Source organism: Podarcis cretensis (genome assembly GCF_951804945.1).
Source record: "Podarcis cretensis genome assembly, chromosome: 2".
Lineage (NCBI taxonomy): Eukaryota > Metazoa > Chordata > Lepidosauria > Squamata > Lacertidae > Podarcis > Podarcis cretensis.
This window is the reverse complement of record NC_137171.1, coordinates 128,262,367-128,278,500: the sequence shown is the minus strand read 5'-3', so window position 1 is coordinate 128,278,500 and position 16,134 is coordinate 128,262,367. Positions and strand designations below refer to the sequence as shown.

At 55.7% G+C, this 16,134-nt stretch overlaps 2 protein-coding genes across 3 annotated transcripts; both read left to right on the top strand.

Annotated features, from left to right (window-relative positions):
* Nucleotides 1-2,238: 2,238 nt before the first annotated feature.
* ZBTB22 (zinc finger and BTB domain containing 22) lies at nt 2,239-9,844 on the top strand. 2 transcript variants are annotated; one of them, XM_079964711.1, is made up of 2 exons: nt 2,239-2,329; nt 7,439-9,844. In XM_079964711.1, the coding sequence occupies exon 2, from the start codon at nt 7,443-7,445 to the stop codon at nt 8,946-8,948; it is 1,506 nt and encodes a 501-aa protein (XP_079820837.1). In that variant the 5' UTR covers nt 2,239-2,329; nt 7,439-7,442; the 3' UTR covers nt 8,949-9,844. The 2 variants fall into 2 exon arrangements, with proteins under 2 accessions (XP_079820837.1, XP_079820836.1); XM_079964710.1 differs by lacking the exon at nt 2,239-2,329 and adding an exon at nt 3,264-3,721.
* A 1,368-nt stretch (nt 9,845-11,212) lies between these two features.
* On the top strand, nt 11,213-15,390 carry LOC307209544 (heme-binding protein 2-like). The gene is made up of 7 exons (XM_079964724.1): nt 11,213-11,356; nt 11,472-11,565; nt 12,187-12,259; nt 12,353-12,476; nt 13,036-13,166; nt 13,267-13,430; nt 14,726-15,390. The coding sequence occupies exons 2-7, from the start codon at nt 11,486-11,488 to the stop codon at nt 14,808-14,810; spliced, it is 657 nt and encodes a 218-aa protein (XP_079820850.1). The 5' UTR covers nt 11,213-11,356; nt 11,472-11,485; the 3' UTR covers nt 14,811-15,390.
* Nucleotides 15,391-16,134: the final 744 nt, after the last annotated feature.

The window sequence follows — 16,134 nt, the reverse complement described above, 5'->3', positions numbered from 1 at the left end:
TATTTTTTTTTATATATATATATATATATATATATATATATATATATATCTCACACACACACACATATACACATACATATACACACACACACAACATAATTGTTGTTATCATTTCTCTCCCCCCCCCCCCAAGTGGGAGTGGGGAGTGGGTTTAGCCCCTTACTTTGGTGACGAAAGGCACTTTATAATCCTGCTCTACTCCAGGGACTCAGAGGAACGGGAGACATACACAGTTTTACAATACTGGAAAAAGACACTGAGTGTTCCGGGTTTCCCCTGAAGGAATCTTTCAGCCCACATGGCTCTCGAACCCACAACCCGGAGACCTGAAGTTACTAGCAAGGGGAGGCAGAGGGGCCTGGGCAGGGAGTGCCTTCCAGACCTTTCTGGGGAGCCACCCCCAAGAAGGCCCTGCTGCCGGGCCCCTAGGGGGCAGCTGAGACCTGCTGCTCATTGCGGGGCCCAGAGGTGGTTGATGTGGCAGGAGATGCTCTTAGGGCTTTGGGTGCCAAGCACAGGGCGGAATTGGGGCGTTGATATCCCCAAGGGCCGTCTAGTCCAGTCAGACTCTCAGAAAGTGAGTCCTCCCAGGACAGGCGGGGCACACGGCCCCTTCTTGTCAGAATCCAGCTTCCATTTCTTAAGAATATTGACTTAACCTGCATAAACTTGAAATAAATACAAAGATAATTTTTTTAATTTTTAGAAAAACTTTCTTTAAAAAATCTGTTTTCAAATTTCCTTTAAAATCCCTTAGAAAGATCCTTTAAAATATATATATAATTTTTATTTAAAAAATTGTCCAGTAGCACTTTTGGTTGTTGGTGTTTAGTCGTGTCCGCCTCTTCGTGACCCAATGGACCAGAGCATGCCAGGCCCTCCTGTCTTCCACTGCCTCCCGCAGTTTGGTCAGACTCATGCTGGTAGCTTTGAGAACACTGTCCCACCAGCTTGTCCTCTGACATCCCCTTCTCCTTGTGCCCCCCATCTTTCCCAACATCAGGGTCTTTTCCAGGGAGTCTTCTCTTCTCACAAGGTGGCCAAAGTATTGGAGCCTCAGCTTCACGATCTGTCCTTCCAGTGAGCACTCAGGGCTGATTTCCTTCAGAATGGATATGTTTGATCTTCTTGCAGTCCATGGGAATCTCAAGAGTCTCCTCCAGCACCAGAATTCAAAAGCATCAATTCTTCGGCGATCAGCCTTCTTGATGGTACAGCTCTCACTTCCATACATCACTACTGGGAAAACCATGGCTTTAACTATACGGACCTTTGTTGGCAAGGTGATGTCTCTGCTTTTTAAGCTGCTGTCTAGGTTTGCCATCGCCTTTCTCCCAAGGAGCAGGTGTCTTTTAATTTCGTGGCTGCTGCCACCATCTGCAGTGATCATGGAGCCCAAGAAAGCAAAATCTCTCACTGCCTCCATTTCTTCCCCTTCTATTTGCCAGGAGGTGATGGGCCCAGTGGCCATGATCTTCGTTTTTTTGATGTTGAGCTTCAAGCCGTATTTTGTGCTCTCCTCTTTCACCCTCAATAAAAGCTTCTTTAATTCCTCCTCACTTTCTGCCATCAAGGTTGTGATATTTCTTCCGGCAATCTTAATTCATCCCCCCCAGCCTTTTGCACAAGTTAAATAAGCAGGGAGACAAAATGCAGCCTTGTCGTACTCCTTTCCCAATTTTGAACCAGTCAGTTGTTCCATATCCAGTTCTAACTGTAGCTTCTTGTCCCCCATAGAGGTTTCCCAGGAGACAGAGGAGGTGATCAGGCACGCCCATCTCTTTAAGAACTTGCCATAGTTTTTAATGGGGAAACCTAGAGACCAACGAAGTTTGTTCTGGGTAGACGTTTTTGTGTGCATGCACCCTTCTTCAGGTACCAGATTATTCTTTTTTTAATTATTTATTTCAGCTATGTCCGACCAACATGGCCACCTACCTGAACCTGTAGGAGCTCGCTATTGAGACCCGCACAGAATTCCTCGGCCCTTTCTCTCCATCACCTCCCGCCTTTTCCGTCCCCGCTGCTGGCCAGCGGAGCCCCGATCCCGTCGGGCTCCGGCGCCGGGTTTTCTTTCGAGGGGCTTCGCCGGCGAGTCGTATGCAAATGCGGCCCCGCCCTGCGCCTGGCCTCCTCCTCCTCCGCCGGTGGCGCGCATGCGCGGCCCCGCCTCCCCTCGGCCGCCGCGAGCGCGCTTTGCGTCGGGCGTCCAATGCGCGCGCCTTAAAGGCGACGCGGGAGGCGGGCGCTGCGCCGGCGAGCCGAGCCGGAGGAAGAGGCCGCGGCCAGAGCGGGAGCGAGAGCGAGAGCGAGGGAGCCAGGCAGGCGGGTGAGCGGAGGGGGGGGCCAGGCGGAGGAGGGGGCCAGGCGGAGGAGGGGGCCAGGCGGAGCGGCGGCCAGGGCGGGGGGGGGGCCTCCAGCTGCAGGCGCAGTCTACCTGCCCGGGGGGGGAGGGGAGGGGAGGGGAGGGGAGGCTCCCGCTCCGGAATCAGCCGGGAGTCGCTGGACCGAAAGGCTGGAGCGGGGACGTGGAGGAAAGCGACCGCAGCCCGGCTTTGCAAGGTGCCAGAGCTCCGATGCCCAGACGGGGGATGGTCGGCTCGGCTGAGCAAGAATCCTTTTCGCAGGCACCTGATCAATCTCAAGAGGCAGGGAGTTCCAAAGTGCAGTTGCTGCCGCACCCAAAGTTGGAAGGGACCCCGGGGGTCATCCAGCCCCACCCCCTGCGAGGATCAAAGCTGCAGCCTAGGCATAAAAATGCGGGAAATGGGTATTCTGCAGCTCCTGGACAAACAGGTCAATTGGAGGGGGGCATGTGGGTCAGGCAGGCCCTCAGGTAAACTGGTCCCAAGCTGCTCAGGGCTTTCTTTGCTAAGAGTAACATTTTGAACTCTGCCCAGCAGCACATTGGAGAGCAGGGCAAACCTCTGAGCACAAGTGTGCAGTCCTGGCCAGGCCAGGCCACCCTCCTGTCAGCAATCGTGCTGCAGCATCCTCCACGGAGAGCGCATGGCGGTAATCCAGCCCTGAAGTAGCCAGTGCATGAGCAGCTGTGGCCAGGCCTTCCTGGTCCAGGAATGGTCGCCAGCGCCACCAAACCGCTTGCAGTTGCGCAGAGGCCCATCTGGTCACAGGGGCTCCCTGAGCCTCCAGGGCCAGGGCTGGATCCAGAAGCACCCAAGCTGTGAACCCTGCTCCCTCAGCCCAGCCAGGGAGCTTCTTGCCACAGGATCCAGTCAGCTTATTTTCCTCATTCATACGTCCAAGCAGTGGCCTCTCCCCACTCAGATGTTATGGAGAAACAGAGCTGAGGGTCATCAGCGTACAGGCGGCCCCTCCTGAAACTTCTAGGCTGCATCAGCAGAAGTCCAGTGTCCAGATCAAGGGAAGTCCGAGTCCCTCTCTCTTCCGCCTTGGTCAGACGCCACCTGGAAGACTGGGTCTGATTCTGGGCACCACAGTTTAAGAAGGATGTGGACAAGCTGGAGCATGAGCAGAGGAGGGCGACCAAGGGTCTGGAGACCAAGCCTTAGGAGGAACGGTTGAAGGAGCTGGGAATGTTTAGCCTGGAAAAGAGGAGACGGAGAGATACGATCTCAAGGGCTGTCACACAGAAGATGGAGCTCCTTTGTTTTCTCCTGCTCTGGAAGGTAGGACTCGAACCCATGGCTTCAAGTTACAAGAAAGGAGATTGCGACTGAACACAGCAGAAAAACTTTCAGTAAGAGCTGTTTGGCAGTGGAACAGACTCCCACCAGAGATGGTGGGCTCCCCTTCCTTGGAGGTTCAATGTCCATCTGTCATGGATGCTTTAGTTGTGATTCCTGCATTGCAGGGGCTGGACTAGATGACCCCTGGGTCCCTTCTATGATAATAATAATAAATTTTTTTTATTTAAATCCCACCCTCCCCAGCCGAAGCCGGGCTCAGAGCAGCTAACAACAATAAAAGTAACACAGTTTACCTAAAATCACAATCAGTTAGTTAAAATTCATTCTAAAATCAATTCAAAATCAAATTCATGGCAACCATTGGGCTAGAGTTCTGTGAGGATTACCGAAGGAGAGAGTGGGTCAGACTGCGCCTTGGCCAAAGGCCTGGCGGAACAGCTCTGTCTTGCAGGCCCTGTGGAAAGAGGTCAAGTCCCGCAGGGCCTGGTCTCTTGGGACAGAGCCTTCCACCAGATCGGGGCCTCATGCCTGCCTGCTGCCAGCGGCTTCATGTAGATGTTAAATAGACTGGAGATGATCTAGTTCCCAGAGCGCAGCCGCCATGCTGCTCTCTGGACTTGGTGCATGACAGAGCCGCCCCCGCAATTCCCCAGAGGAGACCATGGCCAGTGGCATCGGATGCCAGCGCCCATGACAAGGGGGTGCATTGCCCTCCCTCATCTTCATCCATCCCCTGTGGCATTTGGGGCAAATATCCCATCCAGAGAGGGCCTTTCCTGGTGTGTTGGACCACCTGAGAGAGACCCATGAAGCCTCGAGGTGCCCTCTGCTTGGTTACTGAAGTCACCCAGGATTATCGTTCTGGGGTCCAACAATCCCTCAGGCACTGCCTCGGCCAGCCAGATCAGGGGTGCCGCCAGGGGGGCAGTGGAGCAGCAGAACCCCCCCCCCCCCCCGCCTCTGGTGCAGCATCAGGCCAGGCCCTCCAAGCCCATCGCAAGGTCAAGAGGCTCGCTGGTCAAGGAGGGGGTGGGCAACACCCTCATTTCAGCCCCCTGGCACCAGAAACACAGGCGGGCACAGCTGGGTAAGGCCAGGCCCATGCAGATGACTCCCCCAAGCCAGAGCAGCCTGCTCACTCACAATCGGATCGTGAATGAACAAGGTTTCATTGTGGACTGATCTGGCATCCAGGACTCAGCAGATCTGCTACCGGTCATTTCTGGTGGGGTGAGAGGCCTGGGACAAGGAAGGGAGACCAAACCCAAAGGCTTTTGCCCCCAAAGGTGGTCAGCCCCCTCCCTCTCCTGCCCTCCAACACTGAGATTTGGGCGGCATCTCGACTGCCCCCCTCCGGCCCCCCCAGAAGCATCGGCACAGCACCCCTTCGAAGCCTGCGATCCTCTGATTCTCTGTTCGCAACGCCCCGTCTCAGCAGAACCATTTTCATTCCATTTCCTTTTTAATTTGTACGCTGCCGTTCCATATTCTTATGCACAAGGCGGTTTGCGAGCGGGAGAAATGGCAAAACATACAGCAAAGGTCACAAGCCTTATGACAATTGGATCCAGTGCAAAAAAAGGTCCTTCTAAAAACATAACTTTACCTATAGCAAATAAACTAAGAATCAATAACCCATTAGAATGTAATAATGCACAATAAAATTATCACCAAAATATAATCAATAAAAAGAACAGCAAGTCACAATTCATAATATACCGCAGTACACAGAAAACTCTGTAAAAGGATCAAAACAATGACCTGACCCCATGGGGAGTGGGTTGGCAGTCGTGTTACCTGGGACTCAGGCCCCTTTTTTAGTTAATTTAATGAAATGTACATCCCAATTGCTTGTTTAAAAAGCAGCAGCAGCAGCAGCAGCAGCAGCCGCACCCCGTTATAAGCAGTTTAGAAAAATCTAGAACTGTATTGTAAGGTTGGAAGAGACCCCAAGGGGTTGTGTGGTCCAACGTCCTGCAGTGCCGGAATTGCAGCTGAAGCATATGTGCCCCTGACATATAAAACTAGATACTGGAATTGCTAGGTTAAAGACAGGTATTTGAAATGGACAGCAGCTAAGAAGAAATGAAAGTTGTGTGGATGGGTGAAATATACTCGGAGTCGAGTGTGGATTTCATGCTCTTTATTCAGCTCATAGTGGTGAGGAGGAATGGAAGTTCCCCCAGAATGTCTGCCTTATATACATTATTTACACAATGGGCCCCACGGATTGGCTTTCTGGGATTCTCCTGTAGGCCAATCAGGTCGCGGATTCACTTCCCCCTGGAGCTAGATTGGGTGGCTCCTGTGGACCAATCAGACTGCTGCATTGTTCTAGGACCAATCAGACTGCTGCATTGTTCTAGGACCAATCAGACTGCTGCATTTTGGATCCTATTCAACTCAGTATATAACACCGGGCTTGCTTAAATAACTGTTTTTTAAGGAGGCCACAGAAAGACCCCAGCAATGTCAATAGGCAGGGAGTTCCACAGGCCTGTCATGGATATTTTGAGAAGCGGGTTCAAAGTTCCCACCCCCTTTGGTGGTTTTATCTGAATAGAATAGGTGTAGCGGCTGGGAAAAACGAAGAGCTCCGGGTGGTCTCAGAGCCGAGAGCGTCTCTCTTGCCAGCGAAATGAATCACCGGCTCTCGTGCCAAGAGTCTGAACAGCCTCCTGCCGGCCCAGGGAGTTATAAAAGTCAAGCAGCTCTGGTTCCGCTGCACTTACATAAAATAATGTTATATCACAATCCGTGCAATAAAATAATGTTATATCACAATTGCACGTGCAAGTGGAAACAAGCGCCATGGACTGGGGGGGGGGCTTACTTCTGAGTAAATGTGCTCCATTCATGCCAGGCTCTTTCTGTGGGGCTTCCCTCACACCGGATCCGGAAGCTGCATTTGGGGAGGATGCTGCAGTGCAATTGCTGACGGGAGTGAGTCCTAGGACGTCTTTGCTCCTCGGAGATCTGTGCAGTTTGGGACCAGTTTACCTACGAGATCCTGATTTGCAGGGGCTTGGAATGGATGATGCTTGGGGGTCCCTTCCAACTCTACGATTCTGTGATCGCCTCACCCCACATAATACTCAATCTTTTAGAGTGGCATCAGCTACCCTTTGGAACTCCCTGCCTGTTGAAATCAGTCTCACAGGAAAATATTTCAGATCCTTCTCTAGGTGACATTTGGCTTTCCTCGTATTTATTTTACCTACTTAATTCATAGAGCTGCCCCATAGCAGAAGAGTTTTAGGAAACCAGGGGGGTGTGGTGCTGAGAGTGTCGGACTCAGGAGATCAGGATTCGGATCCCCACTCAGACTCCCCGGAGGACCTTGGAGTCAGTCGCAGCCTCTTTGCCTACCTCACAGGGTCATTGTAGGGATTCACTGGATAATATGCTTTCATAAATGCAACGAAATAAGCTCTTCTGCTGGCTGCTTCCGAAAGCTGGGTGGCCAGTCAGAGGGAAAAGTCCCTTGCCAACGTGGCACCCAGAGATCTCCACGGGGGGCAGTGGAACCCATGCCAGTCGCAAGAAACAGCTGGCAAATTTCTAACACTGCCACCAACTGTGGAGGCGGAGAAGAGCCGTCCTGGCTAGCAGCCGTTCACAGCCCTCTCCTTTTCCATTAATTTGTATCCCCCCAACCTGCTTTGGAGGCCTCTTGGTTCCTCCTCCGAGCCATCAGTTGAGCTGCCTTCCTTTTCGGAGCCTTCTAACCCACGTTCCCTTCCCGTCTCCTTTTTTCCACTCCCCAGCGCCATGGAGGCCTCTTCCGGCCTCCCCGTGGTCCACGTGGACTTCCCCGAGGTCACCAGTGCCCTGCTGGAGAACCTCAACCAGCAGCGGGTGGAGGGCAAGCTGTGCGACATCGCCATCCACGTCCAGGGCCGCGTCTTCCGGGCCCACCGGGCCGTGCTGGCTGCCTCCTCGCCCTACTTCCACGACCAGGTGCTCCTGAAGAACATGACGTCCATCGTGCTGCCCAGTGTCATGGACCCCGTGGCCTTTGAGACGGTGCTGGGCTCAGCCTACACGGGCAAGCTGAGCATGGCCTCGGACGAGATCGTCAACTACCTGACGGTGGGCAGCGTCCTGCAGATGTGGCACATCGTGGACAAGTGCACCGAGCTGCTGAAGGAGCGCCGGGGGGCCTTCCTGGGGCCTTCCTCCTCCTCCTCGTCCTCCTCCTTCCGCGCCCACTCCAGCCGCACCAGCGACAACCAGTCGCCCAGCAGCAGCAACTACTTCAGCCCCCGCGACTCGGGCGAGGGCCCCGAACACGGCAAGTTCCACCCGCTGCGGGGGGCGCTGGCGGGAGAGCGCGACGACCACGACGAGGAGGTCATCTTCCAGGCCGAAAAGGGGCCCCCGCGCTGCCCGGACCCCTTCGCTGGCGGCAGCAAGTTCGTCCTGGAGACGGACGACGACGTCAGCGACAGCAGCGAGGGCCGGCGCCCGGCCTACGTGCGGCCCAGCATCATGCCCCAGAAGCAGTGGGTCTTCGTCAAGAAGGAGCGCTCCCAGGAGGACCTGGTGCTGACCTGTGAGGAGGATGAGGACCCCGTGGAGGTGGCCGGGCCGGCGCCCGAGGCAGCGCTCAGCATCAGCGACGTCCGCACCCTGACAGAGCCCGGCGGGGGCGGCTCGGGGGGCAAGCTGGAGGAGCAGGTGAACTTCTGCGAGTCCTCTGAGGACTTCCCCTCGGCCTACGAGGGCCTGGAGGAGGCCGCCCCCTTTGCGCCGCGCGGCGCCCTCCTGCCCATGGACATGCAGGGCAACCAGATCGTGGTCTTCCCGCCGCAGGCCCCGGTGGAGCACGGGGCGGTGCAGCTGGCGGCCGGCTCGGGCGACGGCAACAAGATCTTCATGTGCCACTGTGGCAAGGCCTTCTCGCACAAAAGCATGCGCGACCGGCACGTCAACATGCACCTCAACCTGCGCCCCTTCGACTGCCCCGTCTGCAACAAGAAGTTCAAGATGAAGCACCACCTGACCGAGCACATGAAGACCCACACGGGCCTCAAGCCCTACGAGTGCGACGTCTGCGCCAAGAAGTTCATGTGGCGAGACAGCTTCATGCGCCACAAGGGCCACTGCGAGAGGAGGCACCGCCTCGGAGGGGGGGCCAGCGGCCCCGCGGGGGGCGGCCCGGCAGCCGCCAAGAAGGAGGCGGCGTCGCCCTCCCGGATGGGGGCCGAGGCCGAGTGGGGCAACGGGAGGTCCCCCCGCAGCGAACTGGGCTTTGCGGGGAGCAGTAAGGTGTGAGGGGGAGCAGGGGGGCAGCCGAAGCCGGCCTGTGCTGGGGACCCCCACCCAGACAAGCTTGGGCACAAGTCCCCCACCTCAGACTGAGTTTTAGGGGGTGGGCAGGACAGCACCACTGGACTGACCCCCCACCTCGTCCGGAGCAGGTCCTCTGCAGCCACCGTCTCCCTGCTGCTCCTTGTAAACAGCCCCCCACCCTTCTCCGTTGTCAGTCGATGTCCCCCATCTTTGCACCTTGTAAGGAGGGAACCATAGAGTTGTAGTGTTGGAAGGGACCCCGTGTGGGACTGAACACTAAATACCCCCCCACACCTTCCATGTCTCAGCTGGGGGGGTCATGTAGCAGTCAGCAGCCTTCCTCTCCCCGCCCCCTTGTGTCTCTCCTGTGGGTGTCAAGAGCAGGGGGTGTCCGTGGCTCAGGAGAGCAGGCGCTTTGGGGGAGGGGGCTCACGTCCCCAGCTGAGCAAGGACACCCCCCCACCGCCAGAAACCAAGCAGAGGAGCAGCCAGCGGTCAGGAAAGGTGGCAACTCTGAGCTGAGTGCCACCAACCAACATGTCTTTGTGTGTGTGTGTGTGTGTGTCTGTGTCTGTGAAATTCAAATTGCCCCCCCAGGGAAAGGGGGAAGACCAGGACCTTTGTCATAATTGCGGGGTGGGGGAGGCCTCTCTGCCCCCCTCTAGGGAGAACGTGGGGTGCAGAACACTTTCCCCTGCATTGCCCTTCCCAGAGTTAATGCTGTTTATCTGCTCCCCCCCCCCAGTTCCGCATCTTGTTCTCTCTGCCTCCATTCACCTTTGAGATTTTTGTAACTTAACTTCGTTTGAGTCTCTCTCTCTTTTTTTTAAGAAAAAACAAAGAAACTGAACCTTCTCTATAAATATTTATTGATCTCTTTTGTGGCCCCGACCACGGTTTGTATATTTCTACACCAACTTCCCAGCCCCCCAAAACCTACTGCCATTTGGGAACCTCCACCAAGAGGCTGATGTTCAGAGAACCCTAGAATTGTCCAGCTGGAAGGGGGACCCCCCAAAGGTCCTCTAGCCCAACCCGCTGTTCACTTGGTAGAGGCAGAGATTCTTAATCTCAGGGTTGTGGGTTTGAGCCAAATGTTTGGCAAAAGATTCCTGCATCACAACAGGTTGGACTAGACGACCCCCGTAGAGCCCCCCCCCCAATTCTGCCATTCTATGAAGGCAGGACTCTCAGCTAAAGAATAACACAACTGCATAGAGATTCTTGACTTGTTTTGCTTATTTATTAAATTTGTATACCACCCTTCATCCATACCTCTCAGGCCGGTTCAGAGCATAAAGATACAAGATGAAAACACAAAACACATAATAAAAACAAGAATGAAACAAAACAATAGCTGCCCCTCCAACAAGGACACTGGACAGGATATAAACTGTTAATCATTCAGATGCCTGGTTGAAGCAGAATAGGGGCACAAGGAAGGCGCCAGGCGGACCTCCCTGGGGGGAGCATCTCAGAAGTGGGGGGGGGCCTGTTGCAGAGAGGGCCCTGCTCTCCAGTTGCCGCCCTCTGGACCTCTCATGGACGAGAGAGAGGATGGTCACAGCCTCCAGGCCACTTCATATGGGGGTTGGTTTGCCGTATGTCTGGAATTTCCTGGACAGAGCTGGGATTCGATCATCGGGAAAAGTGTCTGGGTGGAAATGGCTTAAATGTCCACGAAAATCCAGATTTATGGCAACCCACATCAATTTGGGTGGATTTCCTTAAAAAGAGCTCCAAAACTTCATTTTGGAAGGGGGAGATTCTGCAAAAAAAGAGTGAGATCAACTCCTTTGGCAAAAATAGCTCCACAACTGTGTCCAGATTTTGAAATTATATTGGGGGAGGCAGTCCCTGAGGTGTTGCAGTCCTGAGGCCTTTAAGGCTTTCGAATTTTGAATTGGGCCCGGAAACTAATGGGCGGCCAGTGCAGTTGGACCAGAATCAGTGTGAGGTGCAACCTGCCCAATTCTGCGCCGGCTGAAATTTCCGAACTGTCTCCAGAAGCAGCCCCATATGTAACACATTGCAGTAATCCAACCTAGAGATCACCAGAGCACAGACATCCGAATTTAGGTGATCCTGGATAGGGGCTCCGCTGGGCCAAAGCACCCCAACCTCTGCCAACCCAGCGCAGGCCAGGCCCCAGCATGTTGCTGTTTTTCCAGCTTACAAAACTCTCCCGTTACACAAGGCTGCATTCCTGGGATTGCGCCAGGGGATCCTGGGGGAGGAGGAGGAGGGGAGTTTCATAACCGACCCCCTCCCTGGGGCGGGACCACAAAATGCCTTAAATTCGGGGTGGATGTGATGGGAGCATCTTCGAGAGGAGAGAGAGGAGCCTGCCTGAATCTTCGTCACCTGGAAACCCCACAGATTGAGGGAAGGTGGGTCGGGGTTCAGGGAAGGCCAGGGGGTGCTCTGCTTAGGGAGGAAGGGGTTCTGGGTCTGCGCCTCCGTCGCTGGGTCTCCTAACCCATTGGGGGCTCTCTCCCTCTCTAGCCCCCATCTCAGCAATGCTGCACACCAAAGCTGCCCCTCTGCTGCTGCTGCCACTGCTGCTCCTCCTGGTGGGGTTTGGCGCCTGTGAAGAGAGGTAAGTTAGATGGGGGGGATTGGCGTATTGCGCCCCCCCCCCCAGAATCCTTGACAGGGACTCCCCTGGATCATCTAGTCCAGCCCCCTGCAAGGCAGGAAGCGTGGCTAATCGTAGCCCCCCCCCCCCCCCCGCTTCATGAGACCAGCTTTCTAAAGCATGCGTAGGCAAACTAAGGCCCCGGGGCCGGATCCGGCCCAATCGCCTTCTCAATCCAGCCCGGGAATCAGCTTGTTTTGACATGAGTAGAAGGTCCTTTTATTTAAAATGCATCTCTGGGTTATTTGTGGGGCAGAGGAATGCCTTCATTTTTTCCCTTCTAAATATAGTCCGGCCCCCGACAAGGTGTGAGGGCCAGTGGACGGGTCCCCTGCTGAAAAAGTTTGCTGGCCCCTGACCTCAAGAGTCATTTGCCCCGCCAGGGGGCGCTGTCATCCACTTGGCGACCTGGATTCCAGTCCCGACTCCTCGGGTCAGAGAATGGCAGAGCTGGGAGGGGGTCCCAGGGGTCATCTAGCCCACCCCCGTTCAGGGCAGGGATCTCAGCTCCAGCATCCCTGGCAGATGGCCATCCAGCCATGTCTGGTCCCCCCCCCATTGAACACCCCCCCCCTTTTCCAGGGAAGTGTCTCCCTGCAAGAAGGGCCGCGAGTGCTTCTCCTACACGCTCGTCTGCAACGGCTCCGGCTACGAGGTGAGCGCCCCCCCGCCCCCGCCCCCTTGCTCAGTCGGGGGGAGGGACCCCCGGCCGCATCCTGACCCCCATCTCCCCCTGCCCCCTTGCCAGGCTCGGCTCTACCCGCCCTCCGTCTGGGCGGGCACCCGCGTCAGCGACGGCTCGCCTTACCTCCCGGCCCTGATCCACGGCTTCTGGCGGCTCTTCCGCTACATCCAAGGGAAGAACGCGGCGGGTAAGGGAGCCTCGGGGCGTGTGCAGAAGGCGGGCTCCCCGGTGGACTGCCACGGAGACGGGAGGCTCCATTAGGCAAAAGCAGGGGAAGACTCTTCCCTGCGCCGGAGGCTGAGCTCTGTCAATGGGGCTTGGGGGTCGCGGAGGAGCCAAAGGGATGGCCGCGGGGGGGGGGACCTCGGCTCTCCCCCTCCCCCAGTATAGTGCCTCCATCCAGAGGCTGGGATGGACAAGAGACTAAGAAATGGCTCCTTCAAGACACCCCCCCCAAATCCAGCCAGCTCATAAAGCCCCCCCCCGGCTGCTTGCCCCCCCCCCCAGGCCAAGTAGACTTTCCTTGCTTTTCCCCGATGACAGATGAGGGAGTGTCCCATGCAATGAATGAAACGCCTGCGCAATTGGGGGGGGGGGGTTCAAGGGGGCAGATGTGGAAGCCCCCCCCCCAAAGCCGCTTCCCGCCCTGGTGGGGGACCCGGGATTGTGGTGGAGAGAGGGGGGTGCGTGCTTGTTCAGGGCAACCCCTCCCTCTGTGACTCTCCCCCTTTCCCCCCTCCCCAAAGGGGTCCACATCCCCATGACCGGCCCGGTGTTGACCCGAGTCCGGGACGACCCGGAGAGCCGCGAGTTCGAGATCTACTTCATGCTGCCGGAGGCCTTTCGGGGGGACCCGCCCGCCCCCACCGAGGAGACGGTAAGAGGGGGGCCCAGGGGTCGCCCCGCTCCCCTTATTCTGCCCAGGCGGCTGCTCTCCAGACTGAGCTGCGCTTTTCCTCCTCCCTCCTCGGCGCCAGGTCTTCATTGAGCGCTTCCCGCAACTGCGCGTCTTTGCGCGCGTCTTCGGCGGCTGGATTACGGACACTAACCGCTTGGCGCAGCTGCGCTACCTGGACGAGCAACTGAGCGCCCACGGGCACCTTCTGCAGGCCGGCCAGCACTACACCGCTGGCTACAACAGGTGAGAGGGGAGGGACCTGCGGAACTCGCAGCCTCAAGATAGCGGGCGCCTGCCGGGAGGAGAGAGGGGTCTCGGTCCAGCATCAGGTCCAATAATAATAATAATTTATTATTTATACCCCGTCCATCTGGCTGAGTTTCCCCAGCCACTCTGGGCAGCTCCCAATCGAGTGTTAAACACAATACAGCATTAAATATTAAACACTTCCCTGAACATGGCTGCCTTCAGGTGTCTTTTAAAGAGAAGATAGCTGCTTATTTCCTTCACATCTGAAGGGAGGGTGTTCCACAGGGCGGGCGCCACTACCGAGAAGGCCCTCTGTCTGGTTCCCTGTAACCTCACTTTTCGCAATGAGGGAGCCGCCAGAAGGCCCTCGGCGCTGGATCTCAGTGTCCGGGCTGAATGATGGGGGTGGAGACGCTCCTTCAGATATACTGGCCATTTAGGGCTTTGAAGGTCAGCACCAACACTTTCATTTGTGCTTGGAAACATACTGGGAGCCAGTGTAGATCTTTCAAGACCAATGTTATATGGTCCCGGCGGCCACTCCCAGTCCCCAGTCTAGCTGCCACATTCTGGATTAATTGCAGTTTCCAGGTCACCTTCAAAGGTAGCCCCACACAGAGCGCATTGCAGTAGTCCAAGCGGGAGATAACTAGAGCATGCACCACTCTGGCGAGACAAGTCTGCAGGCAGGGAGGGTCTCATCCTGCGTACCAGATGGAGCTGGTAGACAGCTGCCCTGGACACAAGAGTTAACCTGCGCCTCCATGGACAGCTGTGAGTCCAAAATGACTCCCAGGCTGCACACCTGGTCCTTCAGGGGGCACAGTTACCCCATTCAGGACCAGGGAGTCCCCCACACCTGCCCGCCCCCTGTCCCCCCAAAACAGTACTTCTATCTTGTCAGGATTCAACCTCAATCTGTTAGCCGCCATCCATCTTCCAACCGCCTCCAGACACTCACACAGGACCTTCACCACAGGGGGGCGGCCTCTGAATGGCCGCTGGCTGCGGGTAGGGGAGAGCAAACAGGACCGAAGGGCTAGGATGACCTAGTGGTTAGAGCAGTCTCCCAGGAGACCAGGGTTCAAACCCTCCGGGGGCCATTGGGCTCAGCAGGTGGTACCGCTGATGCCCAGCACTGCCTCCCTGGCAGGGTCCTTGTGAGTGGACTCAATGACTTCCTACTGGGATAAGGGGGGGCTGGGTCTCCTCGTTGCACGAGGGAAGGGGTCCGGACCCCCCTCTTCCTGGAGCTCACCTACCCCTCTTTCTGCCTCCTTCCCCCACAGCCCCATGGAGATATTCAACCGGCGCAACGAAGTCTGGCGAGTGGCAGAGGGAGAGCTCAGCTGCAGCCCCACACTCCAGGAATAATTATTTGCGACCCCCATCGAGGACGCCCGCTCAACCTCATCTTCTTCCTGCCCCCCAAAGCAACTGCACCCCCCAGCTTGAGGAACCTGGGAGTGGGATGCGCCCCTCCCTCCTTGAATTGCAGGGGTTGGTCTAGATGAGCCCTTGGGGACCCCTTCAGCACATTCCTATTGCCCAAGGACACAGGGGAGCTGCTGCACCGGTCGGAGTTCTGCCTGTCTGTTCAGAGGCCGGCCATCTCCTGCAGGCAAAAGGGTCTAAGGCACCCTGTAATGCGGCTTCCATCCTCCTGAGTCCCCCCCAGTCATAGAAGTCTAGAATGGGGGAGCTGGTAGGGGCCACCCAGAGGCCATGTACTCCACCCTCTCCTTGCCGGCAGAGCCCGAGGTATCTCTTCATGCTCCACGTGAACTGGCTGCCACCCCCCGTCCCGACCATTGAGGAGACGTTCACTGCCCCCCCCCCCCGAAGATGCTGGCGGAGGCTGAGAGAGGGGGCTCCTTCTGTACCTCTCTGCAAAAATAAGACATATCACGCAGGAATCACCCAGGAAGGAAATAAATTGCATTAGCAAAGGAAACTTGGCAGAGGTTTTTGTTCACGCGAACCCGTGAGGATGAGCTGAAAGACAGTTTCCCCTTGGAAAGATCCCTTTGTAGAGTGGGGTGGGACCCCCAAGTCTGACCCCCCTGCGGCAGGGCAGGAAGCTCCCCTCTTGCCAACGTTGCCCTGAGCCGGGATCTCACAGGTCTGTCCTGATCCCAACACCGCCCTGTCATGCTCTTGCGTTCCATTTTGGATGTTGGAAACATACAGGTGAAACTTGAAAAATTAGTATAGCGTGGAAAAGTTTCTTGGTTTCCGTATTCCAACTTGAAAGGTGAAACTAATATATGAGATCGACTCATGACATGCAAAGCAAGATATGTCAAGCCTTGGTTTGTTATCATTGCGATGATGATGGCGTACAGCTGATGAAAACCCCCAATTAACAATCTCAGAAAATTAGAATATTCAAGGAAATCAGCAAAACAAGGATTGCAAATCGAGCAAGATTGGACCTCTGGGAAGTAGAAGCAGATCTCGCTTTGCATGTCATGAGTCGATCTCATATATTAGTTTCACCTTTCAAGTTGAATTACTGAAATAAATGAACTTTCCCATGATATTCTAATTTTTTGAGTTTCACCTGTATATCCTTGGAACAGTTCAATCTGCAGAGTGGACCGTCCTGTGCATTTATTCATTTAGGATATCCTGGGATTATGGGTTCTGTTCTGCAGAGCGGGACCTGGGAATGAGAGAGAGAAGCTCAGGGGGGTCG